The sequence below is a fragment of the Myxine glutinosa genome, chromosome 4 (genome assembly GCF_964187855.1).
Source record: "Myxine glutinosa chromosome 4, kmMyxGlut1.1, whole genome shotgun sequence".
NCBI lineage: Eukaryota > Metazoa > Chordata > Myxini > Myxiniformes > Myxinidae > Myxine > Myxine glutinosa.
Genome location: NC_136264.1, coordinates 131,651,010 through 131,677,043, shown reverse-complemented (window position 1 = coordinate 131,677,043; position 26,034 = coordinate 131,651,010). Strand labels below are relative to the sequence as shown.

Here is a 26,034-nt window from a genome sequence, read left to right as displayed (position 1 = left end):
TACTTTCTCAACAATCCTCTCCAAGAAGTTCTGTCGCTCAAGCTTTTGGGTCTCACTATCTGCCATGATCTTTCTTGGGAAAACCACATTTCCAAGCTGGCCTCCAAAGCCAGTCGCCGACTGGGCATCCTCCGTCGTGCGAAGTCCTTCCTTGGCACACCTGAGCTCCTCACCACATACAAGGCTTTCATCCGCAGCTCAATGGAATACTGTTCCCCCCTCTGGGCTGGTGCTCCTGCCTCACACCTTGCTCGGCTTCACGCTGTTGAGGCCAAAGCTTTCAGAATCATTGGAATCTCCTGCGATGTAGTCAACGCCGAGGGCCTTTCACTCACTCACCGCAGGCAGGTTGGTGGTCTTTCTGTCTTCTACCGACTCCTCTCCGGCCTTGCTCCCCCAGCTCTCTCTGTGCTCTGTCCCCCCAATATTCCTTCAGGTCGCACAAGATCTGCCTGCAACCCTCTTATGGTTAAACTGCCAAAGTCTAGGCTCTCTGCTCACCTTCACTCTTTCATTCCCCTTTTCTCCCGCCTCTGGAACAAACTCCCCCACTCCCTTCAATCCCACTCCTCCCTCCAGGTCTTTAAAACAGCTGTTCACCACCATCTCTTATCGTCCCCCATCGAAAACCTTGATCTTTTCTACCCCCGGTAATTCACCCCAGAGTCCTTGCAGTGTTCATATGTTTTAATCCTCTCCCACCTCCCCCCAAGTCCTCCCGATGTCCCTGCTCTCAAATGTTGTGTTTGTGTCCTTCCCCCTCTTCCCCCTCTCTTTTGTGTCCTTCCCCCTCTCTCCCCATCTTGTCTGCCGCTCCCCTTGTTTTTTGTGTTTTGTGTGTCGGTTTGTCTTTTTGTGTGATTAATGTTAGCTCTTTCACGAGCCTCGATCTTGTATACAAAAAAAAAAAAAAAAAAGTTTAGAAAACAAATAATGATGACGTCATCGGTCACGTGGTTCGGCCGCCATATTTGTCCAAAATGGGCGATTGAAAAAAAAGTACATTCTGGGAAGTCCTCGGTCTCTGACCGATTTTTCATCTGTCTGTTTGTTTGTCCGCACAGAATAAAGATTATTTTCTCTGCAACCGTTGGTCCGATGGACAGGAAATGTTCACCATAGGCGCAACTCCACCTGTAGAATTGTGAAATTATAATTATGTTTGTTTTAATTATAATTATGCCATATTTGTTTTAACACAAAAGCCTTAAAAACCACTGAAAAAACGTGCTGGCGAGGGTCTGCAATCTCTGATTTCTCTTTCTTTCTAGTTTGAACTGTCTTCCTGAGTCTTTTGGCTTGCGCTCTTTCCCCACGGTATTTTAAGTCTGCTGCCTACCATGACCTCGTGGTCTCCCATTTCCACGACTGAGTTTTTCTCTATCCATTAAAAGGCTGACCCCAGCCTTCTGTCATTGCTCTCTTTCCTTCTCTTCCCTGTGCCTGTTTACTGTTTGATTGGGAGAATGATTTCCCTCGTGTCCCATGAGGAGAATGATTTCCCTCGTGATCTCATGGGGAGAAGGATTCCCCTCGTTCTCCGCAGGAAGAAAGATTTCCCTCATGTCATGTGGGGAGAATGGGAGAATGGGAGAATGACGATGTGCAAAATGGCAGAAATGGCAGAAGAGTGCTGGAGAGAAGCCTTTGTTAACGAGGTGTGAAATATGGTGTGAATGATTAATAAACTCTGGAGGGCCGATTTCCTGCATTTCGCTCTTAGCGCTGATATGTTCAAAAAAACAGTGTAAGTTGTGTTCGTGTGTACGGATCAAACCTTGGAAAAAAAAAAAACCACCTTTAGAGGCCATTTTTCCCCGCAGGCGGGGGTTGGCCTTTTTCGGGGACCGTGGTTGTTGTTGTTTTTTTTTGGTCCCCTTTTTGAAGCTCAATGTTTTACGGCCGGATGCCCTTCCTGCCGCCAACCCTTTTTGTCGCCTTTTTACGACAAACAGGGAATTACCAGTGAACTGGTACTCAATTAGCCGACCTCGGAAGGATGACAGGCTGAGTCAACCCCCCTGGCGTTAATTCAGCGATCGACCGGGATTCAAACCCAGGATCCTAGGATCCTAGGCTGGCACCCTAGCCGCTAGCCCAACACCAAACCTTGGAAAGATGAAACGTGATTATAAAGTACAATGTTAGTATGAACGGATGTTTGTAAACCGGGGATTCCCTGTACTGTATTACAATGTATAATCTACTATATAAGAGAGCCGTTGGTTTGTGTATGTGTGTCTCCATTTTTCTCAGAGATTTCTGAACGGATCTTCGTCAAACTTTCAGAGGTTCATCAGTGACTGCCTGGGAGTGTTTTAGGCAAAAAAAGGTTTTTTTTAATTTTTAATCTCTGTATAGTGCCTAAGCCTTTTTAATGTACACATTCACATAAATAATATATACGAGTACACATTTGCATAAATAAATGCAAAACAATTACCAGACATTTGAACACAAATAATAAAACAATTCCGGAAGCGGTCTAAGTTGGTGGTAAGGCTTCTTCTTCTTCCTGACCTCATCATACTTAACTCAGAAACGTGATGAACGGCACATTCACCAGAATATATATTCAACGAAAAGGTAAAATGATGATTTGACATTTGTAATGGATTCTGATTTGGATGTAATTGCTTTACCATTATATTTGCCCTCATTTCAAATGTGTTAATGTTTCTCTTTCGCTTGAGCAATGCCGAGTACTCCAGCTATAAACACTTGTGTACTTTACTCGGGGTACAAATACAAATACAACTTTGTCTGGTGATAACATAGGCTATGTGGACGTGGCCTCATTCGGGTGTGTAGGGGACGGGAGAGGGGTGTAAATTCTCTATGTAAATGTGTACCGTGTAGTGCCACCTGGCGATTGTGGCAGAGGGTATTACAATTTCCTTTTTGTCCCCCGTCGCACCACGGAGCGAAAGGGGGACTATGATTTTCCCCTCCGTCCGTGTGTCCGTCCATCCGTCCGTGCGTGCGTGCGTGCGTAAGCGAAGGACCGCATTCGAATTTGGTGTGTGGGTGCAACCCACGTCAAAATCCAAGATGGCCGCCACCATGTATGTCTGATGCCATGTATGTCTGATGCCATGTATGTCTGAACATTGTGAGCCGAATATCTTGAAAAATAAGCGAAGTACCAACTTCTAATCTGGTGTGTGGGTGTATCTAGGCACAAGGAAGAACGCTGTTGAAAATTGGGTCGCCACGTCAAAATCCAAGATGGCCGCCACCATATATATGTCCGAAATATCTTGAAAAATAAGCGAAGGAAAAACTTCTAATCTGGTGTGTGGGTGTATCTAGGCACAAGGAAGAACGCTGTTTAAAATTGGGTCGCCACGTCAAAATCCAAGATGGCCGCCTTGCGTCCTCCACTTTGTCAACTCGCATCACTTCACCGACGGGGGACCTAGGCGTAACGCTTGTTTACCTGGGCAACACTGAGGTTAAAGCACTCTTTGCACGGGTACATTTTTCCTCCTTCCCCTTCCCTCCCCCCCCAAAACGGAGGGGCCTGTCAAAGCCCCCCCCCCTAAAATATTTATATGTCGTATATCTTTCCCATCCCTCTCCCCTCACCTCCCCCTTCCACTCCCACCCACTCCATTCCTCACCCCTCCCTCTACTGCCTCCCCCCTACCGCCGCCCCCAGCAACACCGGGTACTCCTGCTAGTACTTAATATATAAACAACTAGAAAGCATCTGAAAATGCAAAGCCAATCCGTGGCCATTTGTATTCAGACGTCTTCTTCTACATTCTCAAAATAACGAAGACAGTTAAAAATAATAATAATAATAATTGATGCTTTTATGCAGCTTTGACATTTGAACTTCACATCAAAAAAAAAAATCTACTTTTCTTTTTATTGGTGAACCAATTATGTGAACAACATGCAAATTATTAAAATTTCAGGTCAATTACATGAAAATTGATGATTTTTTTTGCATCCTTGATCTTTGACCTTTTGATTTAAAAAAAAACGCGTTACGCCTAGGTCCCCCGTCGGTGAAGTGATGTGAGTTGACAAAGTGGAAGATGCAAGGTGGCCACCTTGGATTTTGACGTGGCGACCCAATTTTCAATAGCGTTCTCCCTTATGCGTAGATACGCCCACACACCAGATTAGAAGTTAGTAGTTCGTTTATTTTTCAAGATATTTTGCTCACAAGGTTCAGACATATATATATATATATATATAATTATATATATATATATATATATATATATATATAGTGGCGGCCATCTTGTATTTTGACGTGGCGACCCAATTTTCAATAGCGTTCTTCCTTATGCATAGATACACCCACACACCAGATTAGAAGTTAGTACTTCGCTTATTTTTCAAGATATTCCGCTCACAAGGTTCAGACATACATGGCGGTGGCCATCTTGGATTTTGACGTGGCGACCCAATTTTCAATAGCGTTCTTCCTTATGTGTAGATACACCCACACACCAGATTAGAAGTTAGTAGTTCGTTTATTTTTCAAGATATTTCGCTCACAAGGTTCAGACATATATATATGGTGGCGGCCATCTTAGATTTTGACGTGGCGACCCACTTTTCAATAGCGTACTTCCTTGTGCATAGATACACCCACACACCGGATTAGAAGTTGGTACTTCGCTTATTTTTCAAGATATTCCGCTAACAAAGTTCAGACATACATGGGGTCAGACATACATGGCGGCGGCCATCTTGGATTTTGACGTGGGTTGCACCCACACACCAAATGAGAATTCGGTCCTTCGCTTATGCACGCAGGCACGCACGCATGGACGGACACACGGACGGAGGGGAAAACCATAGTCCCCCTTTCGCTCCGCGGTGCGACCAGGGACAACAACCCATTGACTCTTACATTTTGATTCATGAACCAATTCAGTGACCCAATATGTAAATTCTTTAAACTAGTGAGATACCCTTGCTATGCACGGGTGGGAGGCCAGAAGCAAAGAGGCAATGCAGATACGGCGAATGCTAAAGCATGTAACCAATAAATTCCACATTCCTGTAGCACCTTCAGTCGCACATCAGACATGGACAGCAAGTTCGTGAATGACTTCCATGAAAAATGTACCCGTTCGCAGACAAACGGGTACGTTCCACGCATAGAAACATCGATCGTGGGTCCGTGGCGAATCTGCACATGGCGATCCGCGAAGTCCACGTTCAGAAAGTAGAAACCATCACGGCATGTCGTCATTCACTTGAACTCGATAGCTCTTTTTTTCACTCCAAACAACATATCTCCAATCACAAATTAATCACAAAATAAACTTTTAACAACATTGTTAATGTTTCCTTCATTGTAAAAAGTACCAAGTCAACAGTTAAAAGGATTTTGAGCCGATAGCTGTTACAGCCTTGGCAAGATCGATGGAGACAGCGATCTGTTAGCGTATACACCGCCCAAATAGCTATGTGGAATTCTCTCATGTAGAGATTAAACTCACGTCATTTGAACTTTGGCCGAGGTCATTATTTACTTTTAATGATGTTTATATACGAATCGAAAAGAAGATAATTGGTTTTGGGTTGTCCTTTCCGCATATCTCGTGGGATTGTGAGTTGGAGAAACAGCCGTGATGGCGGGGAGGGGGATGGAATTCTCTCAAGCAGGGATTCAACCCGTGTCCTTATAAAAGGTCTTTGTCCGAGGTCACCGAGTCCGATTGAGTCTGTGCAGCGAGGCCACCAATCGGTGCAGCCGTTTGTGCGGCACCCGGGAAAACAACATCGTCACAATGAAAACATCGTCATAATGAACGTTATGCGAACGCGAATGTTATGCGGGAGTCCAAACCTGAGAATGCTGGAGACCAAAGCTGAAATTGGGAAAACTAAATAGCCTATTTTACTCCCGGAGATCCCAGGATTACCCATCCAAAATATCGTTGCGATCGGTTCAGCAGTTTTTACGGTACCTTCGAACGAACAGACAGACAGATGGACGGACATTTGGTGAATGATAGTAAGATTTCAGCTCAATCGGGTGAAAATTGGTGATTTTACGCAACCTTGCCCTTTGACCCTCTGATCTAAAAAAAAAGAAGCAATCAGCTTCTAGCTTTTGATTGGTGAACCAATTCAGTGACCCAATATGCAAATTTTTAATATTTCAGGTCAATGGGATTAAAATTGACTTTTATGTGTCGCTGACCTTTTGAACATTTGACCAAATTATTAATTTACCATCTCCATATTCTCATAATAAAGCTTTGTTGAAAAATTGATGACAAAACTCAAATGGTAATTTTCTATTTCAGGTCTATTGGATGAAAATTGATGATTTTATGTGACACTGACCTTGGACCTTTCGACCTTTTGACAAAATTATTCATTTGTCTTCTCCATATTGTCATAATAAAGCTTTGAGTTTTGCCATCAAATTTTCACCAAATGGTAAGAAGTTACGCCTGGACACGCACACACCCACACTCGCCCACACGCACACAGTCTCCTGCTCTGCAGTGGAAGGGCTAATGAAAAGTGGGTGAATGTACTAAAATGTGATGTATTGAATGTGGATGAAGGAACCTAACCCTTCCCCCCCTCCCCCATTTATATTAATTGTCATGAGATAAAATGATCCATTTAACGTTGTGTTTTCAAGAACGTAACCATGTTAGCACGGACCAAGTGTACCTGTATAGAACGTAACCAAAAACGAAAAGCAAATTGTAGAATTTGAATATGAAATGCTCTGATATTATGCTCAAATGGTGCATTACGTTTTAAAAGTTGAGTGTGGTATAAATTATCTTACCTCCTATAACTTTATTGGTCTGCAGCCACCACACTGGCTCCAGAAAGCCTCACAAAGCCCTTGTGGAATATCATTTAGTCATGTCATGGATACTGACCATATTAAGCTTGTTTTTGTTTGTTTCTGTCAAGGTGATGAATTGTAAATATTTTTGTTAAATTACAATTTTTGTTAAATTGTTCTTAACTTTGTTTTTGTTTATTTTTATTTTTTTGCAGGAATTTACGTAAATGTCCGAGATTATGTGAAGGAGTGCAAAGTATGCTCCATTCAGGAACCAGAAAATGTAAGGAGGGAATGTGGGATGGTGGGTGGGAGGACACAAAGGAGATTGAAAGAGGATGATTAAAGAATGTATATAACAAGGGACCAGCAGGAATAAAGAGATTGGATGTTGAGCCTTTAAGTCTTGCTATTTCCCCTAGGGAGAGATTGAATGGACAAACCCAGATCATGCACAAGCTGTTCTTGCTGAGCTTTGGAGACGAAGAGAGACTGAACAGATGGGAGGATGGAGTCGGTCTGAGTCTGGAACATTGGGACAAACTGAGCCGGGATGTGATGTAACACTCTGGGTCGATGGCAAAGGCTTCCGAGTCCATAGCTGTATCTTAGCTGCTGCGAGTCCCTACTTGGCATCTCTACTATGTCGGGGAATGAAGAACTTGGAGATGCATGGTGAGCCTCGTTTAACATTACCGGTACTCGTTATTTTATTTACACTTTGGCTGATGTAATTCAAACTTGAGATTTATCGCTGTAACTTTCCACTTTCATTGCGATTGCCAGTCTCTCACGGCACTGTAATGATACGTTACGTGGGAGTTTATTACCCCTCGCCTGAGGATAGGGTATTGCATTTGAGTCTGTCTGTTTGTTACTTGGCAAAAAAAAAAAAACATTTTTTTTTTGCAAGTATGCTGATCACGTGTGTGTGTGTGTGTGTGTGTGTGTGTGTGTGTGTGTTTTCGTGTGTGTGTGTGTGTGTGTGTGTGTGTGTGTGTGTGTGTGTGTGTGTGTGTGTGTGTGTGTGTGTGTGTGTGTGTGTGTGTGTTTTTGGGTGTGTGTTTGTTTGTCCGCTCACTTATACTTGCCTACCGGTCACAATTTTAAACCGATCTTCACAAAACTTTACCAAACGGTAGAGTTCGTGGTCCGACAAAATCCTATATATTTTTGGGGTCAACAGGTCAACATAGGCCAAAGGTCAACCACCTTTTTCAAATTTCTAAAATCCTCAATTTTCATCCGATTGACTTGAAATTTGAATAGGATATACATATTGGCAGACTGAATTAAACCACCAACTATTTTTGAGATTAGCTTCGGCCAAAAGGTCAACCACTTTTTTTTTTTTAATTTCGAAAATCCTCAATTTTCATCCGATTCACTTGAAATTTGAATGGGATTTCAGGCCTGGGGATTTCAGATCTCATCGGTAACCGTTTTTCGGTTCCGTGATTTAAGTTTATGGGAAACGATGGGAAACGTGCTTTCGGTTCCGTGTTTTTGCTATCACGTTACCGATACGCTGTCTGTGTAATGAGTAGCACATACTTTGCAGCGAAGCAATGTGACCAAGCCTTCCCCATCGCATTCCGCTTCAAAATCGTCACTGAATGACCATTTTCGTAATGTTTTTAAGGCGACATTTTTTTTCGCTTGGCAACGGATGCCATTTTGAAAAGGAAGTCTGTGATTTAGACCGATGCGCATGTCTGTCAAAGCGGAAGTCATATCGCAAACCTGAATGTGGGAAACAACATGCTATCTGCTTTGCCGGCCTAATTTTGTTGGAAATAAAACTCAACTTCTAAAATAGTTAGCTGCAAATCACACGTGAAGGTAAATACTACATCTTTTTGCCTTGCACTGCCTTTCTGCGATGGGAAACGTACTTTCGGTTCCGTGTTTTTGCTATCACGTTACAGACACGCTACCTGTAACGATCATTTCTGTGAGATCCGCAGGCCTGGGATTTACATATCAGCAAACTGAATTCAACCACCAACTATTTTTGAGATCACCATAGGCCAAAAGAGCAACATAGGCCAAAAGTCAACAACAATTTCTAATTTCTAAAATCCTCAATTTTCATACGATTCACTTGACATTTGAATGGGATATACACATCAGTTAACTGAATTCAACCAACAACTATTTTTGAGATCAGCATAGGCCAAAAGGTCAACATAGGCCCACGGTCAACCGCTTTTTTCAAATTTCTAAAAGCCTCAATTTTCATCCGATTGACTTATAATTTGAATAGGATTTTCATATCAGCCAACTGAATTCAACCACCAACTATTTTTGAGGTTAAAAGGATGCTCCACTGAGTGCCATTCCACTTTGTTCTGTTTGTTCTGTTCCATTCCAAGTGTCGCTCTATGAGTGATTTTTTTAATTTGTTTGTTTGTCCGCATAGTAGTCAGGTTCCTTGTGTCCATAATCTGACGCTCGCTGGAATATTTTGGAGAGTTGCCAACCCTCACATTTTTGGAAAGTTTAAACAATGCCAAAACAGAAAATCCATGTTTCAGATTTTCTTTAATGCACATAACATGGTCAAATAGGTCGTTTTGGGGCAAAAAGCCAGTTTTTCGAATTTTAGCTCTGAAAATTCAAAATTACTCGCAAGGAAGTAACTGATGATGCATAACTGTTAACTCGAGGACTGTTCTTGATACAGATTATATATATCTGCACTTTGAGTAATGGTTGCCATGGAAACTGCTTTAAATTTGTTCAAATTAACGTTTTTAATGTATTGCTTTCAGTACTTGAATCAAGTAACGCATGATATAATATAGTGATCAGTGACAGTCCGAATATGAATTGAGTGCAACTTGGCTTGAAGGTTGTCATGCCAAAAGCTATGTTTGGGATAAAACTCTTATTATATGTATTGAAATAATAGTAGTAACATGATTATTGCATGATGCCGAGAACGTTCCGATAAGCCGATAGGCCGGAGCAGTTGCATTATTCGTAAAACAAACAACACTCAATCATTGAGCCAGACTGTTGTCCAATGCTGGTTTAGAGTTTCAACTATCTACTCGATGCTACGTATTCTACTTTAGAAGAACGACTCTATTGTCATCGTTAAAACAGCTGCCAAGTAATTATGCTAATTTGCCAAAAGCAGGTATGGCATCACTGACTCCAATGTCACTCATCATTGCCATCGTCATCATCGCTATCGTGGTCCTGCCTTTCAATGTTTGAGTCCTCGTCATTCTCACACGAAGTGCTGCACATGCAAAGATCAGTGCATGTTAGGTTCTTGGCCTGGCAGGAACATCTCTGTGATGAACATTCAGTCTTGCACTGCACCTTACCATCTCGATAATTGCCTTTGGTGCAGGGAGAATGTCTGTGGTAGTCGGTTTGAGTTGATCACACGTGTCCTTGTGGTATCCATTCTTCAATGGATCGAGAAATGTTTGCTGAGAAATGGCTGATTGACCCCACACATATGCCTGGATATGTACCCGCATGATATGCTGTCTCAGAGCACCTGCCTCCTAGACTTGAGGCCGTACATGATGGTTTGGCTTACAGTTAATACTGATCTGTCCACAACTGATGTCAGTGCTTCTGATTGCATCACTTCCACTGGACCAAGCATTATCCAACGTACCATTGCCCTAAGCTCGCTGGGAACGTCCTGTTCACTGCTAGAAACTAGTATATTGTTACGGACACGACTTTGATGTTATGGTGGGCCGAGCGGAATGGCCGCCGTGTTCGCACAAGTTACCCGATTATACTCGAACCTTGGCCGAGTCGCGCTACGCTAAATCAATTGAGGAAAGGACACAACGGCTGGGTTTAAAATGACACGACACCAGGGGTACGGTTCTCAAGACCTCCGGAGGAGGTTATAATATTGCGGAAGGTTAGATTACAAAGACAAGAGAGACAGCATAGAAAGGTGGGCACTTAAACACGGTCTTATTGTAGCCCCGACAGACGACAGATAAACAGGACAAAACTGACTCACACGGGGATTGATGGCAAGGAAAGGCAGATAGTCGATGGCTCAAGGTGCACCTTGGCTCAGGGGCAAAATCGACCCGGTCCGGTCCAAAGATGCGGGGAGGTCGCTCAGCGCTCGGAGGTCGCGACTTGTCTTTCCAAGCTGGGGGCGCATCTGACCTCACGTCCGGTAAGTGGCTGCGCATATCCGGCGGGGAGTGACACGCCCTCGGCTCGTTAGCTCCGCCCCAGATGGAATCGGCCCGCCGCTTCTCACTGGCTGCGGGGGGTTACCGGGCTCCGCCCCTGACGAGGAGCTGACAGCCAGCCCCTTCGTGGTAACCCCGTGGAGCGCATGGGCAATGGCGGCTAACCAAGCCGGAGTGAGGACGCACACTCCCCGCGCCGCGCCGCCCCCCTCTGTTGTTGTAGTTGTTGTTGTAGTTGTTGTTGTTGTTTCATGGGGAAGATGGGAGGAGGTATGGGGAGGTCCTAAACTCACTACTGGTGCCATACAATCACATTCTGGTGCAACGAAGAGTCAGAATTAATGGAAACGAGTCCTTAACTGACATAGACTAAGAATAACTGGCAAGATGTCCGAAAGTTGTCTACGTGAGATGCGGTGGACCTGGGCACGACAGTTAATGGGGGAAGAAGGGGAAGGTCGGTTCTACAGAGTGTTGTTTACAGACAATGGGACTAGGGAATGGGGGATTGGGGATAGTTGGGGAGTATTGGGGAAATAGGGGAATATTTACAAGCGGATATGGAGGCCAAATCCCATATCCGCAACATTGGACCCTTCTCTACCCTCGGGGCGTCCCGACCCGATAAATTTTTACCTATTATAGTGTGGCACTCAGATGTAGTTCCCTCTACTATTAACTCTACCCTGAGTGCGACAGTTTTACAGATATTCACAAATGAGTAAATATGTCCCCCTGCGACGTTGCACCCTTCTCCTCACAGAAACACACCCACAGGATAACCGAATCACGGAAAGAATTCGCAAACTAAACATACAGCCGGTAGGGAGCATTATTTACACAAGACTACGCTGATATTTACACTACGATCCAGGACCTGTTTTTGGAGGAACACATGCAGATGTTATGCATAGAGAGAGCACGCATGCCAGCATCGATACACCAACCCACGAGTGCTCTGTGGCCTTACGGCCTTTAATAATGTGCAGAGCACCCCTTCCAAGCACCAAAAGCACCACCCCAGCACCAATCGGTGCAGTCACCATTGTTCATTAAAATAAAAACAACAACCCCTAACCCTGCAGGTGTCTCTTGCTCTTCGTGTGGTGCACTTGGCCTTCTTGCTTCCCTAGAAATAAAGAAAGGCGCCAACCGCGTCCATTTCTTTATTGTGGCCGTCAGGGGGCCAACTATTAGTGGTTCACCTGTTTGGCATAGGTGCCACGTTGACCCAGAGGTCCATCAATGGGTGGTGCTTGGCCGCAAAAGAACTGCGGTCCATGGTGGGCGGCCACAAACATTGCGGTCCATATGGTGTATCGATCCAGGCAGCAAGCAGCGAAAGTGCAGGCCCACAACTGCGGAGCCAGCCCCTCTCTCTCCTCTCTCTCTGCCCCAAAGCCAGATCCTCGGAGGTGGGAGACAAAAGAAAAGACAAGTGAGTAAGGTGGTAAGGGCGCAAAAGTGCACGCAATGTAAGGTAATGCACACTGGGGGCACATGGGAACCAGGTGAGACAGGTACGTTCCTACCGTACGTCCCCCCCCCCCCCACCAGGTAACCTACATGGCCCCTCCCTTACCCCTTACTGTATCCACAAAACACAACACTACCCATAAACATCTACTTTACCAATCAACAAACGTCCCTACTGTCTTCCCCGTTCCTCCCATAAACCAAATTCGTCTTCTCTCCCTCCTAACCAATCAAATTTGCCATTTTCAACTCTCATCAAAATTTGCCATTACCAATTCATCATCAGTCCCTCCTAAGGAGGGAGAGATGGAATCACCCCAATGTCTCATCCACGTCGTGATGCGTCTCACAAATCCAACAGCAGTCCTTACTTCCTGCAACACAAAACAAAGAAAACACAGGTGTGGAGTCATCATCATCACCACAGGTAAGTGGCTGCGTGTGGTGCGACAGGTTCATCAATCCTAACTATTTCCTAAATGACTTTAACAACTTTACATTACCCGGGGTCTTTCTCCGGCCAAACCATTGGCCCTCTTACACTATGGGTTCTAAAAACCAATTCCCATTGACCAAACTGTGGTGCTTTTCAATTTGGGGTCTCACTCCCCCGATTCATCTCTCGGTGCCCTCGCACAATTTCTGGGCTGTGGCGTGTACCTCTCCCAGCGGGTCTACCCACCTGCACACCTCCACCACTGCAGTTGCCTCCGAGCTTACCTGCTCCTTACCCTAACCTAACTACCTGGGGAAGGCCCTCTGGCGCTCTCCCCACTCGGTGCCCTCTCTGGCACTGGGCGACCCGGGTCCGTCCTCCGGATCCTCGGGCCCCATCCACAACTCTACCGGCTCCCAGAGCCCACCTGCGGCCTCACCTGGCCGACATCCTCACAGTGGTGGAGTGCCCAACCAACTACACACTCTAACAGGCTACACGCCCAGCCATTTCCACAACACTAATGCACCCATCCACAATACCATTCTGCAACCGCACCACAAATGCCAATATCCAACCACAATTTACCTGTACCCTCTACCTAACACTTACACTACCCGCCCCGGGTATCCGTGATGGGGGTCCACTCTTCCCCCATTCACACCTTCGCACCATGCACACCACTCCGTACCACTTACTCCAACTCTCTCCACACCACTCATTCTCTGCTCCATGTATTCCACACACCTGTGCTCTCACACCTGGTGCCACCTGCACCCTTCTCTCCCCAAGCGCATTCGCGCTGATCCACAACACTCATTACTCACACACTGTTCCACACACCTGTCCAGTTGCACACCTGTGCAATCACACCTGTTCAATTCTCACACACACGGCATCATCTCAGCTAACTACTCCCTTCTAAAACTTGCGCTTCCCAGTCGTCCCTTTAAACTATTGCGCTCCCACGTCATTATAATCCACACTAATCTACCTGTGTCCCCACTATAGGTATCAGTCACTAACTAATCTTAACGTCACCTAATGTCATCTTCGCTAGATCCCTACAATATAACCTAACCCACCCGGGCTAGTTTTCACTGCCATACACCCCATAAGCTATTGCTCCTTTGCCCCACCATGGGAAGGGTGGCAGGGATGCCACCCTTACCCACCGGGCCCATCGCTCATCAATCCCCCAGTCCTCTGGCACTAATAAGCCCCCCTTATTCAGAGGTACTGGGTCCCGCCTCGGCATCTAAAGCCGAGGCAATCCACGGGGGCGCCTGCTCGCCGGTGTAAGGTCTTATCCGGTCGGCGTGGACGATCCGAGGGAGGGCTCGTGGCCCCATTTTGATCTTAATGACCACGTCACAGATTTGCGACAGGACGACTCCTGGGCCTTGCCAGGGGGAGGTGAGTTTTGGGCACCTTCCCTTCCGTCTCCGGGGATTAAAGAACCAAATCTTCATCCCCGGAGCGTATTGACTCCCCTGGCTCCGGTCGTCGTACCTGCGCTTCATCTTTTCCCCCGCCAGATGGAGTTGGCGGCGGGCGAAGGCATGGACTAGCTCCATGCCTTCCTCTAGGTGACGTGCGTACCCCTCCCTCGGCGGGTTAACCACTGTGTCTGGCACGGGACCGCATAGCAAGTCGGCGGGAGCCCGTAACTCCCGCCCATACATAAGCAACGCTGGACTGCATGCGGTGGCCCCGTGCTGGCTGGTTCGGTAGGCCATGAGCAAATAAGGGAGATGTTCGTCCCAGTCATCCTGACGGGTGGCGGTGAACAGTGCCAGTTGTTGGATTAGAGTTCGGTTGAATCTTTCCACCATCCCGTCAGATTGAGGTCTTAAAGGCGTTGTTCTGGTTTTCCGAATTGACAGGAGACTGCACACATCTTTTAGCAATTTGCTCTCAAAATTTCGTCCCTGGTCGGTGTGCAACTCCTGTGGAATCCCATGCCGGCACACAAATCCTTCCACGAAGGCCTGCGCTACCACCCCTGCTTCTTGGTTGGGGAGGGCGTAGGCCTCCGGCCACTTGGTGAAGTAGTCCATCACAACGAGGATGTACTTATTACCTAGGCGGGTGCGGGGTAGTGGGCCTAGGATATCCATGGCCACCCGCTCTAGGGGGGCCCCCACCTGGTGTAATTGAAGGCGGGCCCTCATCCTCCGTGCTGGTCCCTTTTTGGCAGTACAGGCGTCGCATCTCCGACACCAGTCCTGTATGTCGCGCCCCATATTCACCCAATAAAACCTCCGGCGTACCCGCGATGTCGTCTTTGTCCTGCCCAAATGGCCGCCGGGGCGGGTACCATGCACCTGTTGCAATATATCGGTCTTAAATTTGTTTGGGACTACCACCAGCCAGGAAGTTCTATCAGAGGGAACCTCCACCCACTTGCGATACAAGATGTTATCCTTCAATTCCAGAGTTTTCCACTGAGCCCAATATGCCTTTGTTTGCGCCCCGAGGGGGGTGACCTCTTCCCCATTAGGTCTTTGCCCCAATTTGACCCAATTGAACACTGGCCCCAGGACAGGATCCTCCTGCTGGGCCGTGCTCCATGCCAAAGTTCCGAATTCCTCATCTGCGGTTAGTGGCAAAATCGGCCCTCTCACCCGGGTTGCCCGGACAACGAGGGTCGGGTCCGAATTAAGTGTGTGACAGTAAGTGTTAAGGCTGGAATGGTAGCGCCTGCGGTGAACCTTGCAGGAGCTACGGTTCCAGGGGGGGGGGGGGGGGGGGGGCTGTGTTATGAATTTGGTAGAGCAACATCTAGAGCTAGGTAGATCTGAATAGGTAGGTATTCGGCTGTCGTGACAGGGACTCTACATGTAATAAGTTCTTGATGTTTAGGCGTTTGTCGGGGGAAGATGTATGATTGTGGATCTACCTGGAGGTTCGAGTGTTAAATAGTGAGGGATTAAAGGTAACGCCCCTGTGAGTCTCACCTAGTAGTCAAACCTTTGTCCATTATGGCACTGCAAACCACATAAACATTAGTTAGGTCCTTAGCGCAACATTAAATAATTCCTTTCCCTGACAATGACTTCGGAACAAATGGACAGGAAACCAGGCCAAAAACACCGCCACAATTGGCCGCCACCGTTTACACCTCCAAGGCCTACAAACCTCGCCTGGCACGTGTTATAACACAAGGACCGAGGGGGTCGCGGACGGGAGAGTGGAGTGGTTGTGCAGAGGGCGTGACCTGGGCGAGCCGGCGAGTTGGGAGGCTTTTGATTGGCTGAGGAGTGCGCGAATGTGACGTCATGGGCCAGAGATATCAGCGATGGTCGGACGCCATTACGAAGCAGTTCGTTGGCAGTTGGCACTCAGCGGCAGTTCGTAGAGAGTTCGTTGGCAGTTGGCACTCAGCGGCAGTTCATAGAGAGTTCGTTGAGAGTTGGCACGGAGCAGTGAACAGTTGGCACTTGGCTGCCAGCACTCCCGCAGAGAGTCGAGTCGAGTGGAGTTCAAAGGAGTCCTTCCTGGCCCTGGTCGAGTGGAGTTCGCTTGCGTTGTGCAGCCCTGCGTTGGACCGTCGGAGCAAGGGAGCTCGTGGTGTGGGTGTGCCGTTGAACCGACGAGGCCTGGTGGCGGTTGAGCGCGGCCGTGTTACAAGAAGACGAAAGGAGCCAGATAAGCCCGAGCTCCGCGTTACACTTTACCTGACGAGACGTGCTATTTTCGTATTCATAATCTCCCTCGTATCGTGTTTGGTATCTGTTGTGTGTGGGATCCCAATTTAGGCTTATTAGAGTTATTAGTATTACCGGCGCGGGTTTTTTCACTGTCTTTACTTTTCATTAATAAATCCTTGTATTATTTTCTGTATATATCTGAACGCAGTTTCCTGGGTGTTTCATTTTAATAGATAGGGCTGCGGAGCTTCGCTGTGTCCGCCATTCTGCGCGTTTAACTTTAAGTGTTTGATTTGGAATCCGCTATTGAGTTCTCGCCTCGGGAGTTAAAGTCTCGCAGAATGGCGGACACAGCGAAGCTCCGCAGCCCTATCTATTAAAATGAAACACCCAGGAAACTGCGTTCAGATATATACAGAAAATAATACAAGGATTTATTAATGAAAAGTAAAGACAGTGAAAAAACCCGCGCCGGTAATACTAATAACTCTAATAAGCCTAAATTGGGATCCCACACACAACAGATACCAAACACGATACGAGGGAGATTATGAATACGAAAATAACACGTCTCGTCAGGTAAAGTGTAACGCGGAGCTCGGGCTTATCTGGCTCCTTTCGTCTTCTTGTAACAAGGCCGCGCTCAACCGCCACCAGGCCTCGTCGGTTCAACGGCACACCCACACCACGAGCTCCCTTGCTCCGACGGTCCAACGCAGGGCTGCACAACGCAAGCGAACTCCACTCGACCAGGGCCAGGAAGGACTCCTTTGAACTCCACTCGACTCGACTCTCTGCGGGAGTGCTGGCAGCCAAGTGCCAACTGTTCACTGCTCCGTGCCAACTCTCAACGAACTCTCTATGAACTGCCGCTGAGTGCCAACTGCCAACGAACTCTCTACGAACTGCCGCTGAGTGCCAACTGCCAACGAACTGCTTCGTAATGGCGTCCGACCGTCCCTGATATCTCTGGCCCATGACGTCACATTCGCGCACTCCTCAGCCAATCAAAAGCCTCCCAACTCGCCGGCTCGCCCAGGTCACGCCCTCTGCACAACCACTCCACTCTCCCGTCCGCGACCCCCTCGGTCCTTGTGTTATAACACGTGCCAGGCGAGGTTTGTAGGCCTTGGAGGTGTAAACGGTGGCGGCCAATTGTGGCGGTGTTTTTGGCCTGGTTTCCTGTCCATTTGTTCCGAAGTCATTGTCAGGGAAAGGAATTATTTAATGTTGCGCTAAGGACCTAACTAATGTTTATGTGGTTTGCAGTGCCATAATGGACAAAGGTTTGACTACTAGGTGAGACTCACAGGGGCGTTACCTTTAATCCCTCACTATTTAACACTCGAACCTCCAGGTAGATCCACAATCATACATCTTCCCCCGACAAACGCCTAAACATCAAGAACTTATTACATGTAGAGTCCCTGTCACGACAGCCGAATACCTACCTATTCAGATCTACCTAGCTCTAGATGTTGCTCTACCAAATTCATAACACAGCCCCCCCCCCTGGAACCGTAGCTCCTGCAAGGTTCACCGCAGGCGCTACCATTTTGAAAGGGGCAACTTTTGCCCGAGGCCATCACCCATGACCTCTCCATGTCCAAATCCCGCAGCCCGGGGACCAATTCCCACCATGGCTGCTCCAAATCAATTTCCCATTGTAATTTTATTTTAAATTTTCTTTTACAAATTTTCATTCCCACTGCCAAACCGCAGCTGCAGGGAACAACCCCTACCACCGGTTGTTCTGCCCCTCCCTGCAGTTGATCCAAATTCCCTACAGGGACCAAATCTCCAGAAGCTCTATCTCCCGATCCTCCAAGATCCAAATCCAGCCCGGAGCCAACACACTCCCCCAACTGGTTGTCCAATTTTGGAGCCTCTGTTTCCAAATAGCAGTGTACAGTGAGCGTCCCCTCGGTCATTCCAACCACCTCCTCGGACCAACTCACCTCATCACCCAGGCTCCTTTGGGCCTGAACAAGCTCTACCTCCATGGGACTGTCACAGGTCTCCAGCCGCTGGATCAAATCATCCTCATCATCATCATCATTACAAATCATTCCTGGCCCCGCCAGGCTTTGATCAATATCCCCAATAAATACCCGGTCCGGCTCTATCGCATGGACCCCCAAAAACTCTACCCCCTCTTGCTCCGCACCACCGCCCTGGTGCTGCACAATTCCAAATTCATCCCCCGGTTGGGGTGTTGTGACATCCACACGGTCCCGATAAACAACCAGGCCAGAATGTGGGAAACATTCCCCTTTCAATCCATTAATTTGGTCACTCATGTCCTTCAGTCCTTCCCTCCATTCCTTCCCCTGCGACTCCATTTTATTTTCCATCCCTTCAATTTGTTCCTCCAATCGATCACTCATTCCCCTCATTCCTTCCCTACATTCCTCAATTTTGTCATTTATTCCCCGAATTTCTGCAAGGTTTCGCTCACCATCGGCCCTCTGAGCATTTATTAAATTTACTATGGTCTGGAGATCTATCGGGGCCGTCCCAGCGGCGGGGAAAGTTCCAACGCTATCCTCCATATCCCCCATTTCCGGCTCACTCCCGACGCTGACGGAGGCCTCGCTGCGTACCTCCATCTCGTCGACCTCCGACATCCGCTTTTCGGAAGGTCGTTCCCCGCGCGCGTATTTATTTCAATTCCAAAAACACAATTTAAATTTGACGAAGACGCGATATCGCGCTCCGTATGCCCAATTGATTAAATTTCTCCGCCTCGACTATAAAAATTTTGCGTTCGAACGTCGGGCGCAATGTACGCCCGACCGTGTCGATGTCTCGCCGCGGACAAAAAAAAATTTGTCCGACGGATTCGAATCCTACACTCCTGACACCACTTGTTACGGACACGACTTTGATGTTATGGTGGGCCGAGCGGAATGGCCGCCGTGTTCGCACAAGTTACCCGATTATACTCGAACCTTGGCCGAGTCGCGCTACGCTAAATCATTTGAGGAAAGGACACAACGGCTGGGTTTAAAATGACACGACACCAGGGGTACGGTTCTCAAGACCTCCGGAGGAGGTTATAATATTGCGGAAGGTTAGATTACAAAGACAAGAGAGACAGCATAGAAAGGTGGGCACTTAAACACGGTCTTATTGTAGCCCCGACAGACGACAGATAAACAGGACAAAACTGACTCACACGGGGATTGATGGCAAGGAAAGGCAGATAGTCGATGGCTCAAGGTGCACCTTGGCTCAGGGGCAAAATCGACCCGGTCCGGTCCAAAGATGCGGGGAGGTCGCTCAGCGCTCGGAGGTCGCGACTTGTCTTTCCAAGCTGGGGGCGCATCTGACCTCACGTCCGGTAAGTGGCTGCGCATATCCGGCGGGGAGTGACACGCCCTCGGCTCGTTAGCTCCGCCCCAGATGGAATCGGCCCGCCGCTTCTCACTGGCTGCGGGGGGTTACCGGGCTCCGCCCCTGACGAGGAGCTGACAGCCAGCCCCTTCGTGGTAACCCCGTGGAGCGCATGGGCAATGGCGGCTAACCAAGCCGGAGTGAGGACGCACACTCCCCGCGCCGCGCCGCCCCCCTCTGTTGTTGTAGTTGTTGTTGTAGTTGTTGTTGTTGTTGTTGTTGTTGTTTCATGGGGAAGTTGGGAGGAGGTATGGGGAGGTCCTAAACTCACTACTGGTGCCATACAATCACATTCTGGTGCAACGAAGAGTCAGAATTAATGGAAACGAGTCCTTAACTGACATAGACTAAGAATAACTAGCAAGATGTCCGAAAGTTGTCTACGTGAGATGCGGTGGACCTGGGCACGACAGTTAATGGGGGAAGAAGGGGAAGGTCGGTTCTACAGAGTGTTGTTTACAGACAATGGGACTAGGGAATGGGGGATTGGGGATAGTTGGGGAGTATTGGGGAAATAGGGGAATATTTACAAGCGGATATGGAGGCCAAATCCCATATCCGCAACAATATATTCATCCTGCTGATCTTTGCTTGAGAAATTCTCGATACTCTTGCGAACCAGCAAAGCTGCTTTGTATATGGCATCCATATGGTCCATGGTATCGTCATTTGTAATGCTAGCATTGACCATATCCTCCTCGCATGTCTCCAGTGAATAGAGAATAGCAGACTTCCGTCTGTTCTTTGGGAGCACTGACCTCAAATTTGGTAATGCCTGTAAGATTATATCCTTCAGCCTTTTCCTGCTGAATGTGGGCATGTGATGTACTAAGGCATCTATACCACCTAGAAGGTTAACATAAGTTGTCTCGATTTCCTCCATACATAGTTGAGTTTGCTGCTTGGTTAGGATGTCTACCAAGTTGATCAGTTCAATTAAACTCGCAACTTGTGTCATTGATGCTCTTTCCTTCCCTCCTTTGGCATCGTGATCTCGTAGGACATGGAAGACATTTTTCGTCCAGCAAGATCTGTGGTACATAACGTCTATTGCATGTGCATCACTTGGTGCTATAGCAGTGTTCAATGGAGTCATAAACACAGGGTTCTGAGCAACCTCAACAGCGTCTCTCAGAGATTTGCCCGCACTGTCACTCCGAACAATGTAAATAGGTTTACCATCGTTCCTCTGGCAAAAGAAACACATAGCCTTGTCATAGGGTTCTGTGGAAGACCGAGTGAATGGTGTGGAGGAGCTTGATGACTCCACACATACATCGGACCTTTTCCGCTTGCGACCTGGCCCTTTGTCGATATGCGATCCTGATGAAAGTGCCTGATCATAACGAACCCTGGCCCAATGAATTTGATCCTTGTTAGTTAAGTTAGAATAGCATTTTCGGTGCCAGACAGCATTCTTCATTTGCAACAGTTCAGCTGACGTCCCGTCTTGTCGTTTATGAATCTGTACATAATCAGCGTCCTGTAAAGTGGATCGCTCCTGTATTGTCTCTATCAAACGGCGGAATGACTCGACTTTTGGTTGCAACACCAAGGCTCCTTTCTGGGAAGAATCATCTTGGCACAGAACGCATTTTGACCAGTTCGTTGATTCTTTCACCTGGCAGGGATCCGCGCCACTCAGTGGTACCTCATCCATCCTGTCGTTGGTCCTGCAAATATAATAAAAATTCATTAGCTCAAAACAGAAAATCCATGTTTCAGATTTTTACCCCAAAAGCGTTTTTACCCCAAAACTACTGTTACCATGGCAACCAACAGTTAAAATGCAACATTTCATTATCTTATAAAATCCATTGTTAGCTATTTAAGTGTAATCCATCATCAGTTGGTTATCTTGTATTGTTTAAGAATTCTTTAAATTTAAATTTAGAAAAAAGTGATTTTCACCCCAAATCTGCTGTTTCCATGGCAACCAACAGATTGAAAAAATCTGAAACATCATTTTTTAAAATTTAAATAGATCCTAAACTTCTCAAAAATCTATAGGTTTGCTACTCTCCAAGAAATTCCGGCGAAATTACACAAGGAACCTGACAAAAAAAAAAAAAAAAGACACCTTTAGAGGCCATTTTTCCCCGCAGGCGGGGGTTGGCCTTTTTCGGGGACCGTGGTTGTTGTCGTTTTTTGGTCCCCTTTTTGAAGCAATGTTTTACGGCCGGATGCCCTTCCTGCCGCCAACCCTTTTTGTCGCCTTTTTACGACAAATAGGGAATTCACAAGGAACCTGACTATAGAATAAATATGATTTTTCTCTGCAATCGTTAGTCCGATTGACAGGAAATTTTCACCATAGGTGCATAAAGAACTCTGCATGGGGAATAAAATATGTTAATGATGTCATGGGTGCCTCCATTATGACGTCATAATTTGACAAGTACAAAACTTTATCCGATCAAGATGAAATTTCTTGAGCATTATCTCGGAATAAATTAGTTTAGGAAAAAAAATATGACGTAATCGGTCACGTGGTTCGGCCGCCATATTTGTTTGAACACAAAAGCCTTAAAAACCACTGAAAATACATCCTGGTGAGGGTTTGCAATCTCTGATTGCTCTTTCTTGTTTGTTTTGCAAACAGTGCTAACTCAAACCATATATTCATGGAGTTCACCTGAGCGGAGAACATGTAGAAGCAACATGGCTTTCTGAGCATGCAAATATGCCTTCTTATTTGGTCCAATAATCTTTTGCTTCAAAATCTTTTTTCAACGGTGTAATATTTTCATCGTCGTCAACTTGTACCATACTCTACACAGAGCATCTGTTCTGCTGAAGCAGTTTCATGGTTAGGGTTAGAATCCTGGACTGTTCGTGACACACAGGGCAGGAATTTGGTCTTTGTTCATGATGCCGGCAATAGCTCACTGAAGCTTATTCTCCACGAAGGACACGTGGGATCTTTAACGTCCACCAACTAATGCTGGCAGGTGGGATGCCCAGTTTTACCTCCTAATAATAATTTTATTGCCATTTATATGCAATACACATACAATGAGAAGTACTTTGACAGTGCATGCTAACAAATGGCATTGAATGGCAATCAAATAAAATCATAAATTTTGGTCAGCTTAAAAATAACATTGAATAAGAAATAGAAAAGAAATATTTTAATCGTGTTGAGTGTAGACAGATTCATTGAGGGTGCGGTTTGAGGTTGAGTAAAGGTTGTCATGCAAGCATTTATTTGGTCGCAATGGAATGATAACGTTCACCTGAGTGGAGAATTTGAAAAAAGTCGTCTGCTGGGTGGAACTCATTTCGGACGATAGTTTTCACTATTTTCGCAACTAGACCGGTGTACAGGCTCTTGATGGAAGGCAGATTGCACCCAATAATTTCACGAGCAGTCTTTACTATCCTATTTAGTCCGGACCGTTCGTCCCTCATCGAGTTGCCATACCAGACTGTAAAATACAGTAATGTCAGAACACTCTCTATCACTGCATGATATAACTTGATTTACACAGGATAGCCGACACCAAAACTTTTGAACCTCATAATAAAGGACAACCGTTGTTTAGCCTTCTTCACGCAGTGATTGGTGTTTATCTCCCATTTGAGATCATCGGAAATGTGTATGCCTAAAATTTAAAACAAATGACAATTTCAAACTCAACATCGTGAATAACCAAGGGACGACAACTATTGGGGCACCTCTTCGCCGTGGTTGTGCCCCCCAGCGCATGTCGGGGGCCAAATCTTCCCCATTCTTCCCTGCTACCCAGCAGTCACAGTCAAAGAGCCAATTCCCCATAGACCTCCTCCTTCCCCCTTCTCCCATCAAACCCTCCTCCTCTCCCACTTCTTCCATCAACACTCCCCCTATCCCTCCTCGTACCCTCTTCTCCGATCAACCCTTCTCCCTCCATCAACCCTTCTCCCTCCCATAAACCCTTCTCCCTCCCATCAACCCTTCTCCCTCCCGGCTACCCTTCTCCCTCCCGGCTACCCTTCTCCCTCCCGGCTACCCTTCTCCCTCCCGGCTACCCTTCTCCCTCCCGGCTACCCTTCTCCCTCCCGGCTACCCTTCTCCCTCCCGGCTACCCTTCTCCCTCTCAGCTACCCTTCTCCCTCCCGGCTACCCTTCTCCCTCCCGGCTACCCTTCTCCCTCCCGGCTACCCTTCTCCCTCCCGGCTACCCTTCTCCCTCCCGGCTACCCTTCTCCCTCCCGGCTACCCTTCTCCCTCCCGGCTACCCTTCTCCCTCCCGGCTACCCTTCTCCCTCCCGGCTACCCTTCTCCCTCCCGGCTACCCTTCTCCCTCCCGGCTACCCTTCTCCCTCCCGGCTACCCTTCTCCCTCCCGGCTCCCCTTCTCCCTCCCGGCTCCCCTTCTCCCTCCCGGCTCCCCTTCTCCCTCCCGGCTCCCCTTCTCCCTCCCGGCTCCCCTTCTCCCTCCCGGCAACCCTTCTCCCTCCCGGCAACCCTTCTCCCTCCCGGCAACCCCTTCTCCCTCCCGGCAACCCCTTCTCCCTCCCGGCAACCCCTTCTCCCTCCCGGCAACCCCTTCTCCCTCCCGGCAACCCCTTCTCCCTCCCGGCAACCCCTTCTCCCTCCCGGCAACCCCTTCTCCCTCCCGGCAACCCCTTCTCCCTCCCGGCAACCCTTCTCCCTCCCGGCAACCCTTCTCCCTCCCGGCAACCCTTCTCCCTCCCGGCAACCCTTCTCCCTCCCGGCAACCCTTCTCCCTCCCGGCAACCCTTCTCCCTCCCGGCAACCCTTCTCCCTCCCGGCAACCCTTCTCCCTCCCGGCAACCCTTCTCCCTCCCGGCAACCCTTCTCCCTCCCGGCAACCCTTCTCCCTCCCGGCAACCCTTCTCCCTCCCGGCAACCCTTCTCCCTCCCGGCAACCCTTCTCCCTCCCGGCAACCCTTCTCCGTCCCGGCAACCCTACTCCGTCCCGGCAACCCTACTCCGTCCCGGCAGCCCTTCTCCGTCCCGGCAGCCCTTCTCCGTCCCGGCAGCCCTTCTCCGTCCCGGCAGCCCTTCTCCGTCCCGGCAGGCCTTCTCCGTCCCGGCAGCCCTTCTCCGTCCCGGCAGCCCTTCTCCGTCCCGGCAGCCCTTCTCCGTCCCGGCAGCCCTTCTCCGTCCCGGCAGCCCTTCTCCCTCCCGGCAGCCCTTCTCCCTCCCGGCAGCCCTTCTCCCTCCCGGCAGCCCTTCTCCCTCCCGGCAGCCCTTCTCCCTCCCGGCAGCCCTTCTCCCTCCCGGCAGCCCTTCTCCCTCCCGGCAGCCATTCTCCCTCCCGGCAGCCCTTCTCCCTCCCGGCAGCCCTTCTCCCTCCCGGCAGCCCTTCTCCCTCCCGGCAGCCCTTCTCCCTCCCGGCAGCCCTTCTCCCTCCCGGCAGCCCTTCTCCCTCCCGGCAGCCCTTCTCCCTCCCGGCAGCCCTTCTCCCTCCCGGCAACCCTTCTCCCTCCCGGAAACCCTTCTCCGTCCCGGAAACCCTTCTCCGTCCCGGCAACCCTTCTCCGTCCCGGCAACCCTTCTCCGTCCCGGCAACCCTTCTCCCTCCCGGCAACCCTTCTCCCTCCCGGCAACCCTTCTCCCTCCCGGCAACCCTTCTCCCTCCCGGCAACCCTTCTCCCTCCCGGCAACCCTTCTCCCTCCCGGCAACCCTTCTCCCTCCCGGCAACGCTTCTCCCTCCCGGCAACGCTTCTCCCTCCCGGCAAAGCTTCTCCCTCCCGGCAACCCTTCTCCCTCCCGGCAACCCTTCTCCCTCCCGGCAACCCTTCTCCCTCCCGGCAACCCTTCTCCCTCCCGGCAACCCTTCTCCCTCCCGGCAACCCTTCTGCCTCCCGGCAACCCTTCTCCCTCCCGGCAACCCTTCTCCCTCCCGGCAACCCTTCTCCCTCCCGGCAACGCTTCTCCCTCCCGGCAACGCTTCTCCCTCCCGGCAACGCTTCTCCCTCCCGGCAAAGCTTCTCCCTCCCGGCAAAGCTTCTCCCTCCCGGCAAAGCTTCTCCCTCCCGGCAAAGCTTCTCCCTCCCGGCAAAGCTTCTCCCACCAACCTGTCCCCAAACTAACCCTTCCCCCTTCGCCTAATTTCATTACCACTGCCACCAAAGGTGGGTGGAGGTTAAG

General features: G+C 48.5%; 1 protein-coding gene across 1 annotated transcript in view; it reads left to right on the top strand.

Moving 5' to 3' along the window:
* Positions 1 to 26,034, top strand: part of LOC137425222 (uncharacterized) — a 48,453-nt gene that overhangs the window by 8,507 nt on the left and 13,912 nt on the right. The window contains exons 2-3 of the mRNA XM_068113419.2: positions 7,000 to 7,067; positions 7,207 to 7,459. Of these exons, the coding sequence (XP_067969520.2) occupies positions 7,000 to 7,067; positions 7,207 to 7,459 (321 nt within the window). The remainder of the gene's footprint in view (positions 1 to 6,999; positions 7,068 to 7,206; positions 7,460 to 26,034) is intronic.